This window comes from Mustela erminea, chromosome 5 (assembly GCF_009829155.1).
Source record: "Mustela erminea isolate mMusErm1 chromosome 5, mMusErm1.Pri, whole genome shotgun sequence".
Classification (NCBI taxonomy): Eukaryota; Metazoa; Chordata; class Mammalia; order Carnivora; family Mustelidae; genus Mustela; species Mustela erminea.
In genome coordinates, this window is record NC_045618.1 from 68809333 (window position 1) to 68830016 (window position 20684).

Sequence of the window (20684 nt, forward strand, 5' to 3'; positions counted from 1 at the left end):
AAAGCAATTGCACTCAACAAAAACTTTCATATCCATCTCTAGGAATATGAAAAAAAAAATTCATCTAGAAACATTATTTAGGTGGACATACATTTGTGCATGGTTTAGAATTTTAAGTTTCGACCCATAGCATTAATAAGTTAACCAATTCTGTACTATGCATGAGCATAAAAATCTAATAGTTTAAAATCTTTTGCTATGTTTTATTATTTCAATTTTATAAAAAGTAGTGTTTCAGATGAAAGACTGCATGAAACCATAAAAGACAAAGCCTCTAGCTATCACATGAGATTTGAAATAAGGCAAATGTTAACTAAAAAAATTTCAGACTAATATTTTAAATAATGAAATGAGGACACAACTATGTATTTTATGGCAATCCTTGAAATACTTCTTTTCCATTAGTTGAGAGTAAGGAACAGAATTTGAGTAGATACTTCCAGGAAAAGTACCTCAAGTAAATCTACATCCTCATTAAACGTGACTAACGTCAAATACTGAATTTGGTTAATCATACATACAAACCATCAAGATTTATATTTTATTCTGGATGAATTTCCAACATATCAGTATAACATTTCTGTATTATGAACTGCAAAAGAACTCATGACAATACAATGGGCAATATGCAAGTTTATTTAAATAACTTAACACTGCACAGAAAGCTAATTCAGAAGTATAAAAATAGATGGTTTAGGAACCAAATATAAAGCACCACACTGAAGAATACACATACACCATCAGGCCTTTGGAAGATTAAGGCAACATTAATATCTCAAATAATTTTATGAGAACACTTTACTCATATGATAGATGTTATTAAAACATCTCAAAATAGAGTCCACAATTTTTTCAGCATGAAGTCTTCCCTTCCAGTTTTCTTGTCAATATATTAATGATTTTTCTTAAATACTGTACAACAATTAGTCTAGATTGACAAATGGGCTATCAAAGCCGCTATCTTGCTGGCTAGATAGAGGAGCAATTAATTTTCTCGAGGGCTGGCGACACACAGATGATGGTACTGTACTGCTCAGTTTTTTGAAATCTGACTTTAATATATCAGCCTTATGATGAGGTGGGTGTCTAAGAGTCATACTGATCTCTGGCTGGGAACAAAGGGTGTCTTCTGACAGGTCTGAAGTGTGGCCACTCTGACATTTCATTGGTTGACAAATCATTTTATTTTTCTCTGTAACTGAAAGACAACTGGTCGCTGAAAACTGTTTGAAATTAATAGCTTCAGTTGGTATATCCAGAGTTTCTTGTGGTCTGCTGTGTAGAAATGACACTTCGTTGCAGGGTAAAGTGGCACTGTTGGACTGCCAGCCTATGGAGTCATCCAGGTCCCCTCCATCCTTCACTGGAGTTTCCTGAACACCCAAACTTTGACTTTTCTCAGATGCAACATTTTCACTCTCCATTACTGGATTGCACTTATACACCTTCAAACCAAGCCTTTCATGAGGACCTCGAAAGGTTATATGTGTGGATCCAGATTCAGAAAGACTAGGGGTATACCTAGGTGAGGGTTTATTTCCAAAGGATCCAAGAAAGGGGTATACAGCAGAATGCCCTAGTGATTCAGAGCCAGTATCACTGAGGTCTTTCTTCTTGTGCAAACCGAATCCTTTTTCACCTTCGCAAGGAACAAACTCAGGGGAAACATTTTTTAGCAACATGTCTGGGTGTTTATAATCGTTATCGCCAAACTGGAAGCCCGAGTGTGATCCTTTGGAACCCACGTGCTTTGTGTCCCCATGCTCTGCGTCCTCTAACCGTCTTCTTAAGTTACAAGCAGCCCTTCTCTTAGGGACTTGGTCACATATACTTCTGGGGATAGTTTGTATACTGTTTGATTTGCTTTCAGTGCGACATGGTGTATTCTGATTCATATCATTTCTTTTTGATTTTTCAACTCTAGTCAGCATCTCTGAAGTCAGAGGTAGTACTAAATACAAGGGAACACAAAAGTAGGGGAAAACAAAATCAGGAGAAAAGAAACACTGAAAGAGGACGGGAAAAAATTACAGTTTCACACATTTCCAAAGAAAGCTTATATTTTAATCATTCTCAAAGAAAATACATTAATGCTGGACATTTAAAAATATTATTTTACATATATACATTAAATAAAGTGAAGCGATTTTGTTATTGAAATCTGACATTTTTATATATCTGATCTGTTATTTTCTGCCACAGATGTATATTGCACTTCAAGAGCCAACTGCAACATTTCCAATTCTGCTCTGAAGAAAATTTGCTAAAGAATCCCAACACCCAATGCCTACGACGTGTGGGCGCGCGCATGCGCGCACGCACGCGCGCGCGCACACACACACACACACACACACACACATACACACACAGAGAGACACAGTAAAAGCTAGAATGGAGTTTCTGATTTAAGCTACCTAAGACACGAAATCTGTTCAGAAGCAAAGCAGCAACATAGCAGAGAGTCAGAGAAATCAGACTTCACCATTCCCAAATTTACACAAATAATCTTTGTGCCTTTTTTTTTTTTTTAAGATTTTATTTATTGGATAGAGACACAGTGAGAGAGGGAACACAAGCAGGGGGAGCGGGAAAGGGAGAAGCAGGCTTCCTGCTGAGCAAGAAGCCTGATGCGGGCTCGATCCCAAGATCCTGGAATCAATGACCTGAGCCCAAGGCAAATGCTTAACAACTGAGCCAGCCAGGTGCCCAATCTTTATGCTTTTTGAAAGAATGTCTACCAATATCAGAAGATCAGGCTTGTGGATTCCTGAACAATCTCTGCTTCAAGGTTTCTAGAAGTTCAAAAATCCCATTTCCCCACAGATATGTTCAAAATCCCCCAGTGTGACTGGAAACTTATTTTTAAAACATTTCCATCAGCTTTTGCTTTATGTAGTCAAAGCTATTTTATTATGAATAGAAAGAGCCCATTTATAGGTACTTAGGAGTCTTTACTACTAGCAACTTTAATTCCTTTCAAGTATAATTGGCTTAATATTGTATTTAACTTTATAATATATCTAATATCAATACTGCATTGCTTAGTATATTTATTCTCAATTGTTTTCATAGAAATAACATATGTCTGGATTTTTAAAAAATAAAAATTATGGTCTTTTAATAAGTGAGTTTAACCTATTTATGTTCAGTGTGATTGCTGATGTTTGACCCTACAATAATTTTCTATTGACCCATGCTTTCTAGCTGTAGTTTTCCTCTTTTGTGATTCTGTTAGATTGAAAAGTTTTCCTTACAAAATTTTCCCCTACTAGTTTGAGAGTTATATATTCTATATCTCTATTGGCTAGCCTTCAATCTTATTTATTTATTTATTTATTTTTTTACGATTTTGTTTATTTGACAGAGATCACAAGTAGGCAGAGAGGCAGGCAGAGAGAGAGAGAGGAAGGGAAGCATAGTCTTCAATCTCAATACACATACTTAAACTTGTATTTTTCTAAAAATGCCTAGAGTTATCAGTAACTATACCCTTTCCTTGAACATAGTAAACCTCTTAGGCATATTTGTTAGTTTCCTCTACAATATGTTCTTACATCCTTTTGAGAATACTACACTTTGCTAACATTCTCAGGTCCTTTTGTTTGTTCTATTACTTGTATCCACAGGTATAAGTTGTGTTGTTTTTTTGCCTTGTCTTATTTTGAGTTTGGTGTCTTTTATCATGGTGCTGCTGGCTTTCTATATTATTTGCTAATTCTTGGTTGAATGTTTTGAGTTTGGTGTCTTTTACCATGGTGCTGGCTTTCTATAGATATTTGGTGATTCTTGGTTGAATGTTTTGAGTTTGGTGTCTTTTATCATGGTGCTGGCTTTCTATAATAGATATTTGCTGAATCTTGGTTGAATGCTTATTTCATAGATGTTCTGAGTATGGCATCACCTTATTTAAAGAAGTTGAGAGTGTAGTGAAAGGAACAAGCTGAAGGGTAGAAAAACTCAATAGCTACTACTTTGGGCGTGTATGATCTAAGCTCTCCCTTGGTGTGACTAGCCCTCTAGAGCCTTGCCCTGTTCTGAGACTCTTGGTTCCTCTTGCTCATACTCCAGCCCAGTATTGGGAGTAGAGGAAGGGAAAGGAGAATGATTAATAAAGAGGGTGACCCTACCTGGTTACTGTTGCTCTAGAACACCAGCTAATTATAATTATCTCACTGGTATCCCCTAGGCTTACTACTTCTCCTGCAACATACTGCTTTCATTTGTGGAACAGTTTTGATACTGCTCCTATGTGTAGGAGTTATCTTCTGGCAGTTTTGAACTGTTTCCATCTTCGGTCTTATATAGTCTTTCTTTCAGGGATTTCTCACAGCTTCTGGCCTTTCAGTTGTAACTTTTAAAAATTATTTATATATTTTTAAAAATTGAAGTACGCTTGCCATACAATATTGTATTAGTTTCAAGCATACATCATAGTGATTCAACAGTTCTAGACATATACACTGCTTACCATAATGTGTAATTACCAATCTACCTCCAAAGTTATTAAAATACTATTGACTATATTTCTCATGCTGTATTCTTCAACCCTGTGACTTGCCTATTTTATAACTGGAAATTTGTAGCTTTTAATCTTCCTCTTCCTTACTCTGGGATCTTCCTTACTCTGGGAACTATCGATTTGTTCTCTGTATTTATGAGACTGTTTTTCTTCAACATGTTGTTTTTTCAGATTACACATATAAGTGAAGTCGTATGGTATTTGTCTTTCTGTCTGACTTATTTCACTTAGCACAATACTCTCTATATCCATCCATGTTGTCATAAATGGTAAGATTTCTTTCTTTTATTATGGCTGTGTAATACTTGTGTGTGTGTGTGTGTGTGTGTGTGTGTGTATGAAGTCTTCTTAGTCCATTCACCTAGTGGTGGACAGTTAAGTTGCTTTCATGTCTTGGCTATTGTAAATAATGTTGCAATAAACATAGGTGCATATATTTTTTTCAAATTAGTGTTTTTTTAAATTTTTTATTTGGGGGGTAAATACCCAGTAATGCAACTACTAGACTGTAAGATAGTTCTATTTTTAACTTTTTGAGGAACCTTTATACTGCCTTCCACAGTAGCTGTACCAGTTTGCATTCCCACCAGTAGTGAGGGTCCCTTTTTCTCCACATTTTCTTCACCAACATTTGTTTCTTGTGTTTCTTATTTTAACCATTCTGACAGGTGTGAGATGATATCTCATTGGACTTTTGATTTGCATTTCTCTGATGATGACTGATGAGAGCATCTTTTCACATGTCTGTTGGCCATCTATGACTTCTTTGTAGAAAAATGTGTTCATGTCTTCTGCCCATTTTTTAATTTTTGATTTTTGGACTATTTGTTCTGTGGGTGCTGAGTTGAAGTCATATGATATTAACCCCCTTATGAAATATATCATTTGCAAATATGATCTACTATTCAGGAGGTTGCCTTTTTTTGTTGTTTCCTTTGCTGTGCAGAAACTTTTATTTTGCTGCATTCCCAATAGTTTATTTTTGCTTTTGTTTCCCTTGGCTGAGAAGACATACTCAGAAAAAAGCTGCTAAGGCCAATGTATAAGAGATTACTGTTTAATTTTTTATGGTTTGAGGTCTTATAAATATTTAGGTCTTTAATACATTTTGAGTTTATTTTTGTCTATGGTTTAAAAAAGTGATTCAGTTTCATGCTTTTGCATGTAGCTGTACAGTCACAGCTACACAATGACTCATTAAAGAGACTATCTTTTCACCATTGTATATTCTTGCCTCCTTTGTGGTATATTAATTGACCATATAATTAATTGACCATGTAATAATGAGCTTATTGAACTCTCTGTCATTTTCCATTGATCTATGTATCTACTTTTGTTCCAGTACCACAGTTTGATTACTAAAACTTTGTCATATAGCTTGAAATCTAGAACTGTGATACCTCTAGTTTTGTTCTTTCTCAAGATTGCTTCGGCTATTCAGGGTCTTAGTGTTTCCATACAAATTTTAGGGTTATTTGTTCTATTTTTGCAGAAAATACTATCAACACTTTTATAGGAATTGCACTAAATATGTAGTTTGCTTTGGGTAGTATGGGCATTTTAACAATATTAATCTTCTCATTTATTTACATCATTTTCAATTTCTTTCATTGATGTCTTAAAGTTTTCAGAGGATAGGTCTTTCACCTCTATCATCAAATTTATTCCTAGGTATTTCATTCTATCTGATGTAATTATAAATGGAATTATTTTATTTCTCTTTCTGATACTTTGTTATTAGTGTATATAAACACAACAGTTTTCCATACATTAATTTTATTTCCTACAACATTACTGAATTCATTTATTAATTCTAGTCATTTTTAAGTGTTGTCTTTAGGGTCTTTTATGTATAGTATCATAGCATCTGCAAATGACAGTTTTGCTTCTTCCCTAATAATTTGGATTTTTCTTATCTGACTCCTGTGGCCAGGACTTCTGGTGCTATGTTGAATAAAAGTGGTGGAATGGACATCTTTGTCTTGTTCCTTATCTTAGAGGAAAAGCTTTCAGTTTTTCCCCATTGAGTATGATGTCAGCTGTGGGTTTGTCATATACAGACTATATTATGTTGAATTATAATCCCTCTAAACCCACTTTGTTGAGAGTTTTTATCGTAAACTGATGGTGAATTTTATCAAAAGCTTTTTCTGCATCTATTGTGATGATCATATGGTTTGTTCGCTTAACTTTGTTATTGTGATGTATCATGTAGATTGATTTGTGAGTAATGAACCATCCTTGCATGCCTGGAATAAATCCCACTTGATCATCGTGAATGATTCTTTGCATGTACCATTGAATTTAGTCTGCTAATTATTTTGTCAAGGATTTTTGCATCTATACTCGTCAGAGATTTGGTCAGTAGTTTTCTTTTTTTTTAATAGTTTCTTTTTCTACGTTGGTATCAGCGTAATGCTGGCCTCGTAGAAATGAATTTGGAAATGAATTCCTTCCTCTTATATTTTTTGGAATAGTTTGAGGATGATAGGCATTAACTCTGCTCCATAAATTTGGTAGCATTTACCTGTGAATACATCTGGCTCTAGACTTGTGTTTGTTGGAAACTTTGTAATTATGGATTCAATTTCATTCTAGTAACAGGTCTGTTCGGATTTTCTATTTTTTTTCATGATTCGGTCTAAGAAGATTGTATATTTTGAGAAATGTATCCCTTTCTTCTAGGTTGTCCAACTTATTGGTATAGAGTTTTGTGGTAGTCTTTTACAATCCTCTGTATTTTTGTGGTGTCAGTTGTTACTTCTCTCACATTTCTAATTTTGTTTATTTGAGTCCTATCTTTTTTTTTCTTGAAGAGTCTGGGTAAAGGTTTATCAATTTCGTTTACCTTTTTTAAAAAACAGCTCTTGGTTTTGTTGACCTTTCCTACTATTTTTTAAAAATCTCTATTTCATTTATTTCTGCTCTGTTCTTTATCATTCCCTCCCTTCTACTAACTTTTCTAAAATATTTTCTGTCATTTCCAGGAAGGAAAACAACTATAGGAAGCTGATGGGTATGCTCAGTCTGCCTACTCAAAACTGAAAACTCTATACTTTTTTTAAGTTTTTAGTTTAAGTAAAGCACAGACACAACTTTATAAATTAACTCTCTCTTCTTACATTCCTTGTTCTTTTCCATGCTAAAAATGTTAAGTATTTAAGAGAGAAGAGAGAAAAAAGCCCTTTAAGTGACTCATTTTGACATACCTGACTGTGTAGTTTTGTTCTGGGATTTATGAGAAATTGGCGTTTCCAGCAATTTTGCCATTGTAGCAAGTTTGCTAGCAGCATTCATAATCTTTTTCTCAGCCCTGTGGGGAATTCCAGAATATTAAATTAATAATAGTTTAAAGGAAAAAATGAGTTTCCTTAGCCCCAGGATTTCTGTTTTCCTATTAGTTCTGCCAATATTTAGGGTAGTACAGACATAAGCCTCTCTTAACCCCTAATGGCCGATCATGTAGAAATAGTTAATTTTGTGGTTAAGGAAAATGTTTAGAAAATGACAACATGCTGTCCTGGTAGTCTCAGGACACACTGTTTGTTTAGATTGAACTTACCCTTCCTGTTTTCCATTATCCTGCAAAATCTGTTGGAGGCAAGTCAAGTAGTATTTGCGCATCTTTCGGGCGGTTTCTTGACGTTCTCGCAATACCTCTGCTTTTACCATTTCTGCAGCTCTTTCCTTACTCTCCTGAATATAACGAAGCATATCACCTAGTGGGAAGGTGAGAGTTGGTGGGGAGACAGGAATCCCCACAAAATGCATGTTTACTACCAGTTTTTCAAAAACAGGGGAGGCAGACTTCAGATCAATTTTCTGGGAGAGGAAGTGACTAGAGGCGTAGTTTAAACATTGTACTTTTCCACCATCATTAAAACGGAATGTTTCAGATCACTGTTTTAGGAGACTCAAAGGAGAAATAATCTAAAAGTCCTTTAAGAATGATGGTAGCCACATGTTAAGGAAACAGCATATTCCCTAGGAAAACAGAGAATACAGAAACTTTCACATTTCAATTATGTATTGTCTGATTAAGAGAAAAGGAAAAAAATACACATAAAGGGTGAGGAAGAAAGGAAGAAAGAATGAGACACAGAAAGATAGGAGGCAATATGGACTGAAGATACTCATATTCCGATTTACTTAAGCTCTGAAAATCCATGCTTCATTATTTATTCAATTCTTTCAGCAGCACTTATGAGTACCCAAGTAATATAGTATTACAATCCATGAGGGATATGTACAAAACGCCAGGGAGAAGGTTGAGACGTATGTGGCCTTCTGAAATATACATTTAAAAATAGTTCACGGGGACGCCTGAGTGGCTCAGTAGGTTAGGCGTCTGCCTTTGGCTCAGGTCATGATTCCAGGATCGCAGGATCGAGTCCTGCATCAGGCTCTTTTCTCAGCAGGGAGCCTGCTTCTCCCTCTGGCTGCTGTTCCCCCTGCTTGTGTGCTCTCTCTTTCTCTGACAAATAAATAAATAAAATCTTCAAATAAATAAATCAGTAACATTAAATAAAATAAAAATAGTTCACTGCTTTCAAATTTTCTTTCTATCTTTGATTCAACACGATTTGAGACTACCATTACTTAAGGTCAACATGTTTTTTTACTAAATCTAGGGCTATATCCTGCCTCTAGAATACCACCACTCTGTTATATTAAAGATTCAATTCATATGGGAATCTCCCTCAATATCAGTAAGCTCTTTCTGAAAATTAGATACTCTATGCAAAAAATACTAACTGAAAGACTACTTCTCATTATTTGTAGTGGGACAAATTAAATTGGAATACATAGCAACACAAAACCTCCAACCCATGTCTAAAATGTTAAACAATACACATACATACAAATTAACATGAGTATAAAAAAATGCTTAAAATTTCACAACCCAACTAATATGATTCTTAACAAAAAGTTGCTTTATTTTGTAGTAATATGTACTCTATTGGCACCAGCAACAACTGAGAAGTAAAGTGTCTTTATTGATAATGAGTGGGTTTTTCAAAACATCTACACAAGACTATGATAATCTAACACATTTGGAACTTATGACCTTTCCCACTCATTTTGTTAAAAATAAAAGCGATTTTAAGAGGTAAACGTACATTTCTCCTGTATCAACACTGGTTATTGTTCTGGGACATACATATAATCTAAGCAATATTGTAATTAAAAAACAGGAGATATCCTATGAGAAAACATAAACCAGAGAAATCCTCTGCATGGTATGCTATATCGCCTTTTAATGCAAAGGACCTGATAAATTTACATGTATGTCTTAACCCATTATCAAAATAATGGGAAAGAACAGAATAATGCCTAGCTAGATCTATTTCCTATGGTCTTTAATAGCTTATAGTAGAGGGACTCCTGGGTGGCTCAGTAAGTTAAGTTTCTGCCTTCAGCTCAGGTCCTGATCACAGGATCCTGGAATAGAATCCCAGATTGGGCTCCTTGCTCAGCAGGTAGTCTGCTTCTCCCGCTACCTGCCGCTCTCCCACTGGTTGTGCTCTCTCTCTTTCTCTGACAAATAAGTAAAATATTAAAAGAAAAGAAAAGCTTATGGTAGAAAGTAATACTTGCTAATTTAAAACTCATATCACATTTTGTTTTAGTTATTTAAGTTTTAAGATTCTGAAATTTTTAGTTTAACATTAGTACCCAAAAAAGAAACAAGAAAATTAACAACAAAGGGCGCCTGGGTGCCTCAGTGGGTAAAGCCTCTGCTTTCTGCTCAGGTCATGATCCCAGGGTCCTGGGATCGAGCCCCGCATCGGGGTCTCTCCTTAGCAGAGAGCCTGCTTCCCCCTCCCTCCCTGCCTGCCTCTCTGCCTACTTGTGATCTCTGTCAAATAAACAAATAAAATCTTAAAAACAAAAACAAAACAAAAACTCTACCCTCATGTCACTTCCAAAAGATATTAGGCAAAATGATGCATTGCTGCATAATTTAGAAAAGGTGCCACTAATTTCTTAAAAGTAGATAAGATCTCAGAACAAGATAGTTTGGAAAATTACTTCAAATTACTAGTGCTAGTAATATAAAAGGCTCAAACCACCTTAAAATCCTGGGACTCTCCTCAAGGACTTACGCTTAATTTTTTTTACAGCTTTAATGTACTGTCCACGAAGTTCTTCCAAGGCACTTCCATTGCACAGCAGGCAAGCATTTTCAATGGCCCCTTCTGACAACGACCTAAAAATGAACAAAACATTGCAAACAGAAATTGTTAAGTAAAATTACCTAGCTATCTATATATTCCAATAATATCTCACTGAGATGTGCTAAAAAATTATATACCAGGATCTTTATTATGTCGTTATTTAAAATAGAAGAAAAATAGAAACAAATGTTAGGGTTACTTAAATAAATGATAAATCCACATAATGAAAATATATGCAGCTACTAAAAAGCACATTATAGGAGAATATTTAATGATATGGAAATGTATATCTTATACCATCATATTAATAAAAGCTTACAAAATAGCTTACATGACAATCTCAGTTTTAAAAGCATGCACATATGAGTAAAAGGGGCTTAAATGATAAATAAGAGGTTAACAGAGGGTACCTACTAGAAATAAGGTTTTGGAAGTTTTTTTTTTATACTTCTTGCCATGTAACAATAACAAGTTTTATACTCTTGGTATGAGTATTATTGATATAAACGGTATTACAAAGTTAAAAAAAATACTTAGAAATAAAGTTTCTTTAAAATAGTAAAAGTTGGGCACCTGCCTGGCTCAGTGGGTTAACTAACTAAACTCTTTAACCCACTGAAAATATATGCAGCTACCAAAAAGCCCCCCCCCTTTTTCAAAGATTTTTATTTATTTATTTGACAGAGATCACAAGTAGGCAGAGAGGCAGGCAGAGAGAGAGAGGGAAGCAGACTCCCTGCTGAGCAGAGAGCCCAATGCGGGGCTTGATCCCATAACTAAACTCTTGATTTTGGCTGAGGTCATGATCTCGGGGTTGTGACATCAGGCCCTGAGTGGGGCTCTGTGCTGGATGTGGAGCCTGCTTAAAATTCTCTCTCCCTCCTCTTCCCCCCGCTCAACAAATGTTCTCTCTCTCTCAAAAAAATAAACAAAAATAAATTCAAAAATAAAAATAAGGGGCACCTGGGTGGCTCAGTTGGTTAAGCATCTGCCTTCAGCTCCTGATCCCAGGGTCCTGGGATCAAGTCCCATATTGGGCTCCTTGCTCGGCAGTGAGCCTGCTTCTCCCTCTGCCTGTCTCTGTCTCTCTGACAAATAAATAAAATCTTTAAAAAATAATAATAAAATAAATAAATAAATAAAAATAAAACAGTAAAAGTCTACCTTGGTGGTATTTTGTGAAGTGTTTTAAGTTCATCCAATTTACTCTTCATGTCATTGTTTTCTTCTAGTAATTCTTCAACAACTTTACTATTCTCTTCTAAAAAAAGAAAATTAACGGTATATCGGTCAGTCAATCTTTTTTTCCCCTCAGTCTTCCTCTTCCTGAAATTCCCAGTCAATTGTTTATAGAGGAGATTGTGGAACTGGCAGTTGCACCCTGTGTCATTCATTTCCTGATAAGTCCTCATGTGACCAGTCCCTGTTCCAGTTTCTTAGCACTTAAAATCTGTGTTATATCCACATCCTGCTCTGGGTTACATACTGCCCTGGAATAGGTCTCCAACTGTTTGATAGGCATCTATTTTGTTTCCCAGCTAGACTGAAGCTCTGTTGAAACATACTGGGTCTTCTACTTTCATCTTGCTCCTGGATCTATGCTCATATATATGCTCATATTTACAATTATTGAACAAGCACCACTATACAAAATAAAAAGAAAAGTAATATTAAGTAGATACCACTTTCACAATTAATGTAAGATTTTCAATTCTTTAAACTTCTAAAAAGAGGATGAGGAGACCAATGGAGTTCATACGGAATGGAGGATAAAGCATGAATTTCAGAGTGAGAGAGACATGGGTTTAAATCTTAGCTCTACTTCTTTACCAGTTAAATTAACTTAGGCAAATCACTTATGCTACTTATGCTTTCTGAACCTGAGTTTTCTCATATGTTACATGGAAATAGTATTACTTACCTTTAAGATAATAGAAATAAAATCCTAAGTGCACAGCACCTTACACAAAGTTTAGCAATACCAGTGCTTAATAAATATGAACAGGACACATCATGTTTCCTACCATGCCACTCTCTCAACACACTCTGTAAGTTCGGTAATGAACCATTCTACTCCTCCTAGTGATTGATATAACTTGTATATTTTTAAATCACTCACTCTTACTCTACCACTTTTCAATAAATGCTACCAGAAGAAAATGGAATTTAAGTAAAGAGCAACCATAATAGCAAAAATATTATCAACTAAGGGATGTACATTAAGACAAACACTGAAATCAAACTATCAGATGACTTAATTCTGACCCTGACCCGTTTTATCAGCCCACTGTTTTGAGCTAAGTCCCAAATTCTTGGATTATTTCTAAGTCTATGGATTACTTAAGACAGCCTCAAAAAGCACTATGCAGAACAACTATGATCACAATGTATGGTGCTACATACTATTTACAAATAATACTCTTATCCAGCTGCCTTTGTCATTTTATGTAAAACACATATTCTTGATTTCCATCAAATTCTTCAAGAGCTACAAATAAGCTCATTTACTCTTCTGGCCTCTACCAAAGAGCTAAGCCAACACCATGGGAATTACAGTTGTTAAAATTTTTATCTCAAAGTTCTTAAAATCCTGTCTTGTCTTAAAATAAGGATTATCTGTCTCTAACAGACTTGGTAAGTGGTAGAGGGGAGTGAAGCAGGTGGCTCCTCTAAGCCAACATTATTTCCCGAGTACATTAAGTGCCAGGCCAGGATCTGATTCTTGTCCTCATCATCAAGGCCACACTCCAAAGGACAATACAGACAAAAATTAATTACAAGCATGATATAATGTTAGAAAAATCATTGAAGCTGCAGGTAATGTCTAAGACAAGAAGCTAACCAAGTCTGGGGTGGTTAGGAAAGCCTTCCTGAGGAAGCCATGCACTGGGGAGGGAGGAGTGGGAGTTAGCCAGGCAAAGCAATCAGGATGGGAAGACATGTTTTGGTAAGTGGAGATGAAAACAGACAAGAGAAAAGAGATGGAAATCCATGATCTGGCCCAATGAGAGAATAAATGGTATGGGGCAAGACAAGGTGAAGGGCCTGGCAGATGCCGAATCATGAAAGGCTTCTTCGATGATGTTAAATAAAGTGTGTGTATTTGCTACTGAGGGCCAGCTAAGCCACAGGACTTTAAACAAGAGAGTGTCATGATTCGATTTACTTTTTTAAAAGGTCATGGAGCTGCCTGATGGGGAATGACTTGGAGGGACAAGATTAGAAGCAGAAAAGGGAAGGAGGTGACTGGTGTCCAGGCAAGCAATCAAGTTAAACTGTAGAAAAAAAGTGAACCCATCCGTCTGTTTTTTTCTGGATCACACAATTATTTGCGACCCTTGCATTCAGTCCTCATTCATTCAAACATTTATTTTCTATTATCGCCTGGCATGTAATGGGCATCATGACTATAATGATGAACAAGATACAACATATTCCTTTTTCTCAGGGAATGCATAGGTTGGAAAGGGTATCAGGAAGTAACCAAAAAAAATTAAATTCAGAATGGTAAGAGAGTAAGAGCCCAGAGTGCTATGGAGCCATACAGAAGTAGCCCAAATAACCCAGATGGGAAAATCAAGAAGGGCTCTGCAGATAAGGCATCTTTCTCAGCTGAACCTTAAAGGATGAGGAAGAGTTAGGCCAAATGAGAATGAAAGGATAAGGTGTAGGATAGTGTGACAACACTATATGCAAGGTCCAGCAGTACAATTCCTGCCCCACTCAGGAATCTGAGTACGACTTCAAATGCACACAGGAAAGCACAGGAGAGCACAGGAGAGAAGTGACTACAGTAAAGCAGCCCAGTAGCCTCCCTGGTGCAGAAGGGCAAGAGAAGATACTGGAAGCTCTCCCTTCCAGGCAATCTCCCTGACAGCACTGTGAAGAATGGACTAGAAGGATGTCAGACCAGGCCCATAGGTCTTTGTGCACATCTTTCCCCTCTGCCTAGAATGCTGTGCTCATTGGCAAACGCCTTCATCTTCCCAGGTCTAGTCAAGCCCTCCTTAACTCAAATAGGAGGAAGAGTTCACTCATATCCTTTCTGCCAAGTTTACACAAGCATACCGCCAGAAGCACTCGGCCCTGCAATTATTTATTAGACAGTTTTTCGGTCTCCTCTACTTGATGATAAGCTTCTTGAAGGAAGGAAACAAGAGTCTTGTTCATCTACAGCAGAACTGGAATTCCATCAGATGTCTTCACTGCTGTGTTCCTAGGGCCTAGAACACTGCCTGACACATACTGGGGACTCAATATCTATTCAGTCCAAAAAGGAAGAAAGGAATGTGACCTTTTAATTAGAGCTCCAGTTTTCCTCTTTGTAGTTCAGGAATAATAATTTGGTCAGTAAAAACAAGGTCCAAATTAGTTTACATTAATCCTCAAAGAGAATCGGGGCCTACATTAACTAAAATGTCACATTTGAACATTTCAAGGATCAAAGAGATTTATACCAGTAGTAGTGCTACTTTAAATGCTAACCTCCAATTTTTTCCACTACAGCTTTGTGCTTCCTTTCTAAATGCTGAAGATGCCTACAGCATTTCTCCAGTTTTCTTTTCAGATCTTGACATTCCTGCTTTGCCTTTTCAAGTTCTTGGAAGCAGTGTCCACAGCATGAATCTTTAATCTCAAGGATCTTTTTCTTATCTGCAAAAATTAAATGACAGCAAACTTTTATATCAGTTTAGACTAAGAACTAAAAAAGAAGAAAAGGAGTAAAGGAACTAACAAAGGAACTAAGGAATGAAAGAAGGAAGGAAACCAGGGGACATGACTAAAAAAAGGCAACAGTGCAACTGAAAAGAACGTGATGCTTAAGAGAGACAGACCTGGGTTTAGATCTTCTTTATACTATTTATTGGCAGTGTGGCTCAGAGCATACTATATAATGTGAGACCTCGTTTTTTAACATGTAAAATTAAATAATACCATCTATTTTAAAAATTGCTATGAAACATAATGTTCAGCTCTTGGTATTGAATACCATTCCTCACCAAAAGGAACCACGAATCTTCAAGAAACGCCTAGCTCCAGTACTGGGACAGGGGTATATACAAGATGAATGCCAGAAATTCCTGAAAAATACAGGAATGTCTCAAGGAAAAAGGAGCCAGTTTGAAAGGGCTCCAGTAGCTGAATATGGGGCAATCTGAACACTAAGTATACTACTGAATAATAAAATATTAAAAAAAAAATCCATGAGCCGTATCAATAATCTTACCCATAATGGGATAGATGGATAGATAGATAGGTAAGTAGGTGAAGTTGATAGGTAAGTAGGTAGATGGACTGATGTACAGATTGATAAATAAACAAAAAGACAGACCAATAAATAAGTACACAAACTAACAGGAGGATTCACGATTATAGCAACATTCCAAGTGCCAACTGGTAAAAGTGGAGGAAAGTCTAGAGCCAGAAAAATTGTAATATTGCAACCACCACAGTGAAGACTGAATCAGACAAGCATCATCAATGATTGCTAAATAGAAGGGAAATATTTAATAAGAAGGACATTTTCATGGTCTTAGAAGTGTCTCCCCACAGATTACTTATTAGTTGTAAGGTGGGAGAAACCCATTTAAGAAAATAGACCACGCTATGACAAGGTGTTCAAATGAACGTCACCAATAAGACAAATGGACACAGTGCACCTCCGCATGTGATAAGACATCACCCATGCAGCGTTCCAGGCAAGGAAACACAGCTTGAATCTAATTGTGAAGAAACATCAGACAAACTCAAAATGAGGAAAGTTCTTCCAAAAGCCGGAGGTGGGGGTGGAGCAGTGGAGAATAAGTCTTTCAAAAACGTCAATGTCATAAAAGTCAAAAAGAGACTGTGGAAATATTCTAGACTAAAGGAGACTAAAGAAAGACGACATCTGAAGGTAGTACGTGACCCTGGACAGATTCCTGTACTGCAGGGGGAAAAATAATGAAAGACATTATTGCATCAGTTGACAAAATTAGAATCCAAACAGGTCGATACAATATTTATCAAATGCTTAATTTACTATACTAAGGTATAAAAGAAAAAAATTCCTATTTTTTAAAAATACACACTGAAGTATTTAGGGGTAAAAGGGCACAATGAATATAATATCCTCAAATGGTTCAGGAAAGGAAATGAAATGTTCACATACACATAAGCACAGAAAAATATAAAATTGTATACAACGTTATTAACAAATGTATCTAGGTAAAGGATAGATGAGTGCTACTTGTAACTTTTCTGTAAGTTTAAAATTGTCTCCAAATGAAAAAAATACTTAAAACTATCAAAAGGTACAAATGTATAAAAGTTGTGTGGCACAGTACCTGGCAGAGAATAGCATACAATATGTAACAGCTATTGCTATTAGTAATATACAGAATTTGCAAAATTTAAATTATATGCAAAAATGATACAAAAATAGATTATTACTACTAACATAATTGATATAATAAAGTAGGAACACAGACTGGCATAGATCAAAAGCCCATACCCAAAAACTTAATGTAAAATCATTGGTTCAGCAAAATTATTCTTAGCTCTTTCCTGACTTTAATTTCCTTTGAATGGTGCCATTTATGTCCATGAGCATCAAAGAATTAATGAAGCATCACACTGGTATCATACACAGCATTTATATTTTTCATTTAAGATACTGTTGTAAAACTAGAAACCAGGCAAACGCCCACTGACAAGAGACTAAATTATAGTATATTCATGGAATGGACTAGTACACAGCAACTAGAACTACATGCATTAACATAGACAAGTATCAGAAGCTTGCTAGTAAGTGGAAAAAAGCAACAAAGACGACAATGAATATTATTAAAACGTTAGAAGACAAAATGATAGCTTTTGCAGGATACCTGTATTTGGTCAAAATACAAAGAAAAGCAAGAGAATAATTTTTAAAAATCAGAATATTTGTTACCCTGGATTGTAAGGAAATTACAGGGATGGAATTGTGGTCAAACACAGAGGGGTCTTCAACAGTACTGGTGACGCTCTAGTTCTTAAGTCAAAGAATGGGCTCCTGGTTGCTAGGTTTCCAAACTTACATGTCCGTTACATATTTTCTTTGCATGTATCAAGTGTTTCATAATATTTAACTTACTTTAAAAAATGATAAGATATTAGGAGACTATAATCAAATGGTTAACAATGGTGCTCTCTGGAAGTAATATTATAAAGGACTATAGCACTTAATATATATTTTGGATTATTTAGTCTTTTCTTTTTTTTTTTTTTTTAAATATTTTATTTATTTATTTGTCAGAAAGAGAGGGAGAGAGAGCGAGCACAGGCGGACAGAATGGCAGACAGAGGCAGAGGGAGAAGCAGGCTCCCTGCCAAGCAAGGAGCCCGATGTGGGACTCGATCCCAGGACACTGGGATCATGACCTGAGCCGAAGGCAGCGGCTTAACCCACTGAGCCACCCAGGCGTCCCTATTTAGTCTTTTCTAATGAATTGGTTAATGTGTTTGGTTTTAGGGAAAAAAGACTAAAGGAAGAAAATCTTTTTTGTTGTTTTGTCTTAAGTAAAAACAAATTCCTTTCATATTGATAGGGCTTTCCAAAGCCAAATAATATGTAAAACTTATTGCTACCCATTTCATAAATTTAAAAAAAAAATTCTCTGTTTATTCCAAATAAAAACAACAGATATACAATGACACTGAAAAGTAAGAAACAAAATACAAATTAAGGTAGTATTCCCATATACCTAATGAACAATAAGATATTCTCAACTACTCAGAATCTAGAAGTTAGGAAAAAGGGCTTATGGATGATCAGGAAAATAACTGTTAACCTACTTCTTAGGAAAGGCAGAGGTTCTCTAAAATTCTGATAATATTAGTTACTAAATTAGAAATGGTGGCAACTAAGGTTATTAGCCTAGTACATATAAGTTGTTCTGGCAATTCGCAGTTCTTTTCCAGGTTGCAATAGAGACAGCAGGTAACAAACAGAAAGAGTGGGTACATGTTTGTTTGTGGAGGGCAGAAGCAATCTGTGAGAGATCTGTATTTTGAAAAGGATTAGAGCTAATAAAGGCTATGTCAGTTCCTAGATGAGAATTCTCAGTGATGAGGCAACATAAGCCCAATCAATACTCTTCAGTGAGGTCTGAATATGTCAAGGAGCTTCATGACAATACAGTAATTCTTTTTCATAATGACAACTCTAAGTCATTATGGAAACGTTAAGCTATTAATTTACCAAATATTCAAGGACACATTCACTCTGCCATATATTGGAGAGGAAAAGATAAAACACTGCTCCTGCTCTCAAGAAACTCACAAATCAGGAAACACCTCTTCAGAAAGATTTCCATTAAAAAATGGTTGAAATAACTTCAATAACATGAACAAAAAGGTCCTAGTTATTTGGCAATTCTTTTATATGAAACCTGTGATTTCCCAATAAAGCCAGGAAATAAAAACATGACTGTTCTATTAAAATTCTCATTCTTCTCCTTATAATAAGAACTACTTATGAATGGCAGGAAGACCATGAAAAAATAGAATTAAGAGGGTCTAAAGCATCCCCGTCTCCTAAATGCAAAATGAAATCCAGGGAGAAGACACAGATTAGGTAGGAGTAATATTACCTACCACTTGTCCACTCATAAAAGCTGCATGCATCTTTGACTTCCTTTTATCCTCAAAGCAACCCTCTGCAACTGTGAGTATGAATGTAACAAAGACCAGTAGGAATAAAATCCCCATTACCAGCTTCTGCTTCTGTTTTTTGCAAGGCCAAGGCCTGAGCACAGCATCCAAAAGTAGGTGCAGGAAGGACTGCCAAGACTCCGGGGTCTCCTCTGCCAGTGACCTCTGTGGCAGGATCCTTAGAGATCTTGGCCATATTTCTCTGAAAAAGAGTATCTTCACAGTTAATGCATGTAAAAATCTTTACACAATTCTCTATTTAAAATGTTCATATTAAAAACATGAAAAGAAAACACTGCCTGAAAAAAATCTTGCTTAAACCATCACCAGTATTTTTGTTAGGGTGTTTCAGGAATACGGTCATTACTATGAATTAGTCTACCATGACCATAATTTTCAAATTAGAACATTATCTGACAGAAGTCTGGTGGGCCAACTATGAGACAGATAGGAGATATAGTTTGCACACATATATACGAATTTAAGATATTTTAATGGTTTATGTGGTCAAATCACAATTGTTCTTAGAAATCTAAAATATTAAAAAAAAAATCTAGAATATTTTCACTGCAGCAGAGGTCAAAATCAGAAACTATATCAAACTTTTGTCTCCCACAAATTTAAAGTTTCATTTATATAGTATGTTACATTTCTAAATACTTTAATATATACTCTCAACTTATAAGGAAGTTCTGTTGAATTCCAAAGTTAGAGAAACTGAAGCTAACCTAAACATTTTGCACAAAACTATTTCTTCACTAACATTTACTGAACACTTTCGGTGTTCTAGTCCCTTTTATAGCAATACAGCTACTAAAACCATTAATGGTGAAACATTCTTTTAAGGCAGTGTTTTCAGATTCTAGATGACTACTAAATCCCAAAGGAACAGAACAGGTGATCTTGAAAAAGGCACCTTGTTTAATTACTTAAAACCGACATATCAGCTTGATTCTAGAAGCCTCGGTTTTGATTATAAGAAACCCATTTAACTGGCTGTTGGAAAACCTACTTAAAATGTGCATCAGAAGCAGAGGTGAGCAGTTACATAGAAAATGCAAACTCCAGGCAATTAAGGGGATATGAGGCTGAGGCCAAAAGGAGAAATAAAAGTTGAACGCTAAGGTAGCCAATGTTTCCAGATTTTACTCAAAATTGGAGAAAAGCTAAGATGACAAAAATAGCAGAAGCGGCAACTTTCTTGTCTTAGTTTTAACTTGACATTGGTGGTAAGGAAAGACAGAACAAGCATCCTTAAATTTGTTTGAAAATTCTGTTCCAATTGATATTTTTGCCTTTTGCATTTTTTTTCC

At 35.8% G+C, this 20684-nt stretch overlaps 1 protein-coding gene across 5 annotated transcripts in view; it reads right to left on the bottom strand.

Moving 5' to 3' along the window:
• Window positions 1-525: 525 nt before the first annotated feature.
• Window positions 526-20684, bottom strand: part of CEP152 (centrosomal protein 152) — a 91819-nt gene continuing 71660 nt past the window's right edge. For 4 of the 5 annotated variants that reach the window (XM_032343652.1, XM_032343649.1, XM_032343650.1 and 1 more), the window contains exons 21-27: window positions 19432-19573; window positions 15184-15351; window positions 11863-11959; window positions 10627-10730; window positions 8082-8238; window positions 7729-7832; window positions 526-1951 (exon numbers count right to left, since the gene is read on the bottom strand). In XM_032343652.1, coding sequence (XP_032199543.1) covers window positions 924-1951; window positions 7729-7832; window positions 8082-8238; window positions 10627-10730; window positions 11863-11959; window positions 15184-15351; window positions 19432-19573 — 1800 coding nt within the window. In that variant the 3' untranslated portion in view covers window positions 526-923. The remainder of the gene's footprint in view (window positions 1952-7728; window positions 7833-8081; window positions 8239-10626; window positions 10731-11862; window positions 11960-15183; window positions 15352-19431; window positions 19574-20684) is intronic. The other variant, XM_032343653.1, reaches the window with a different exon arrangement.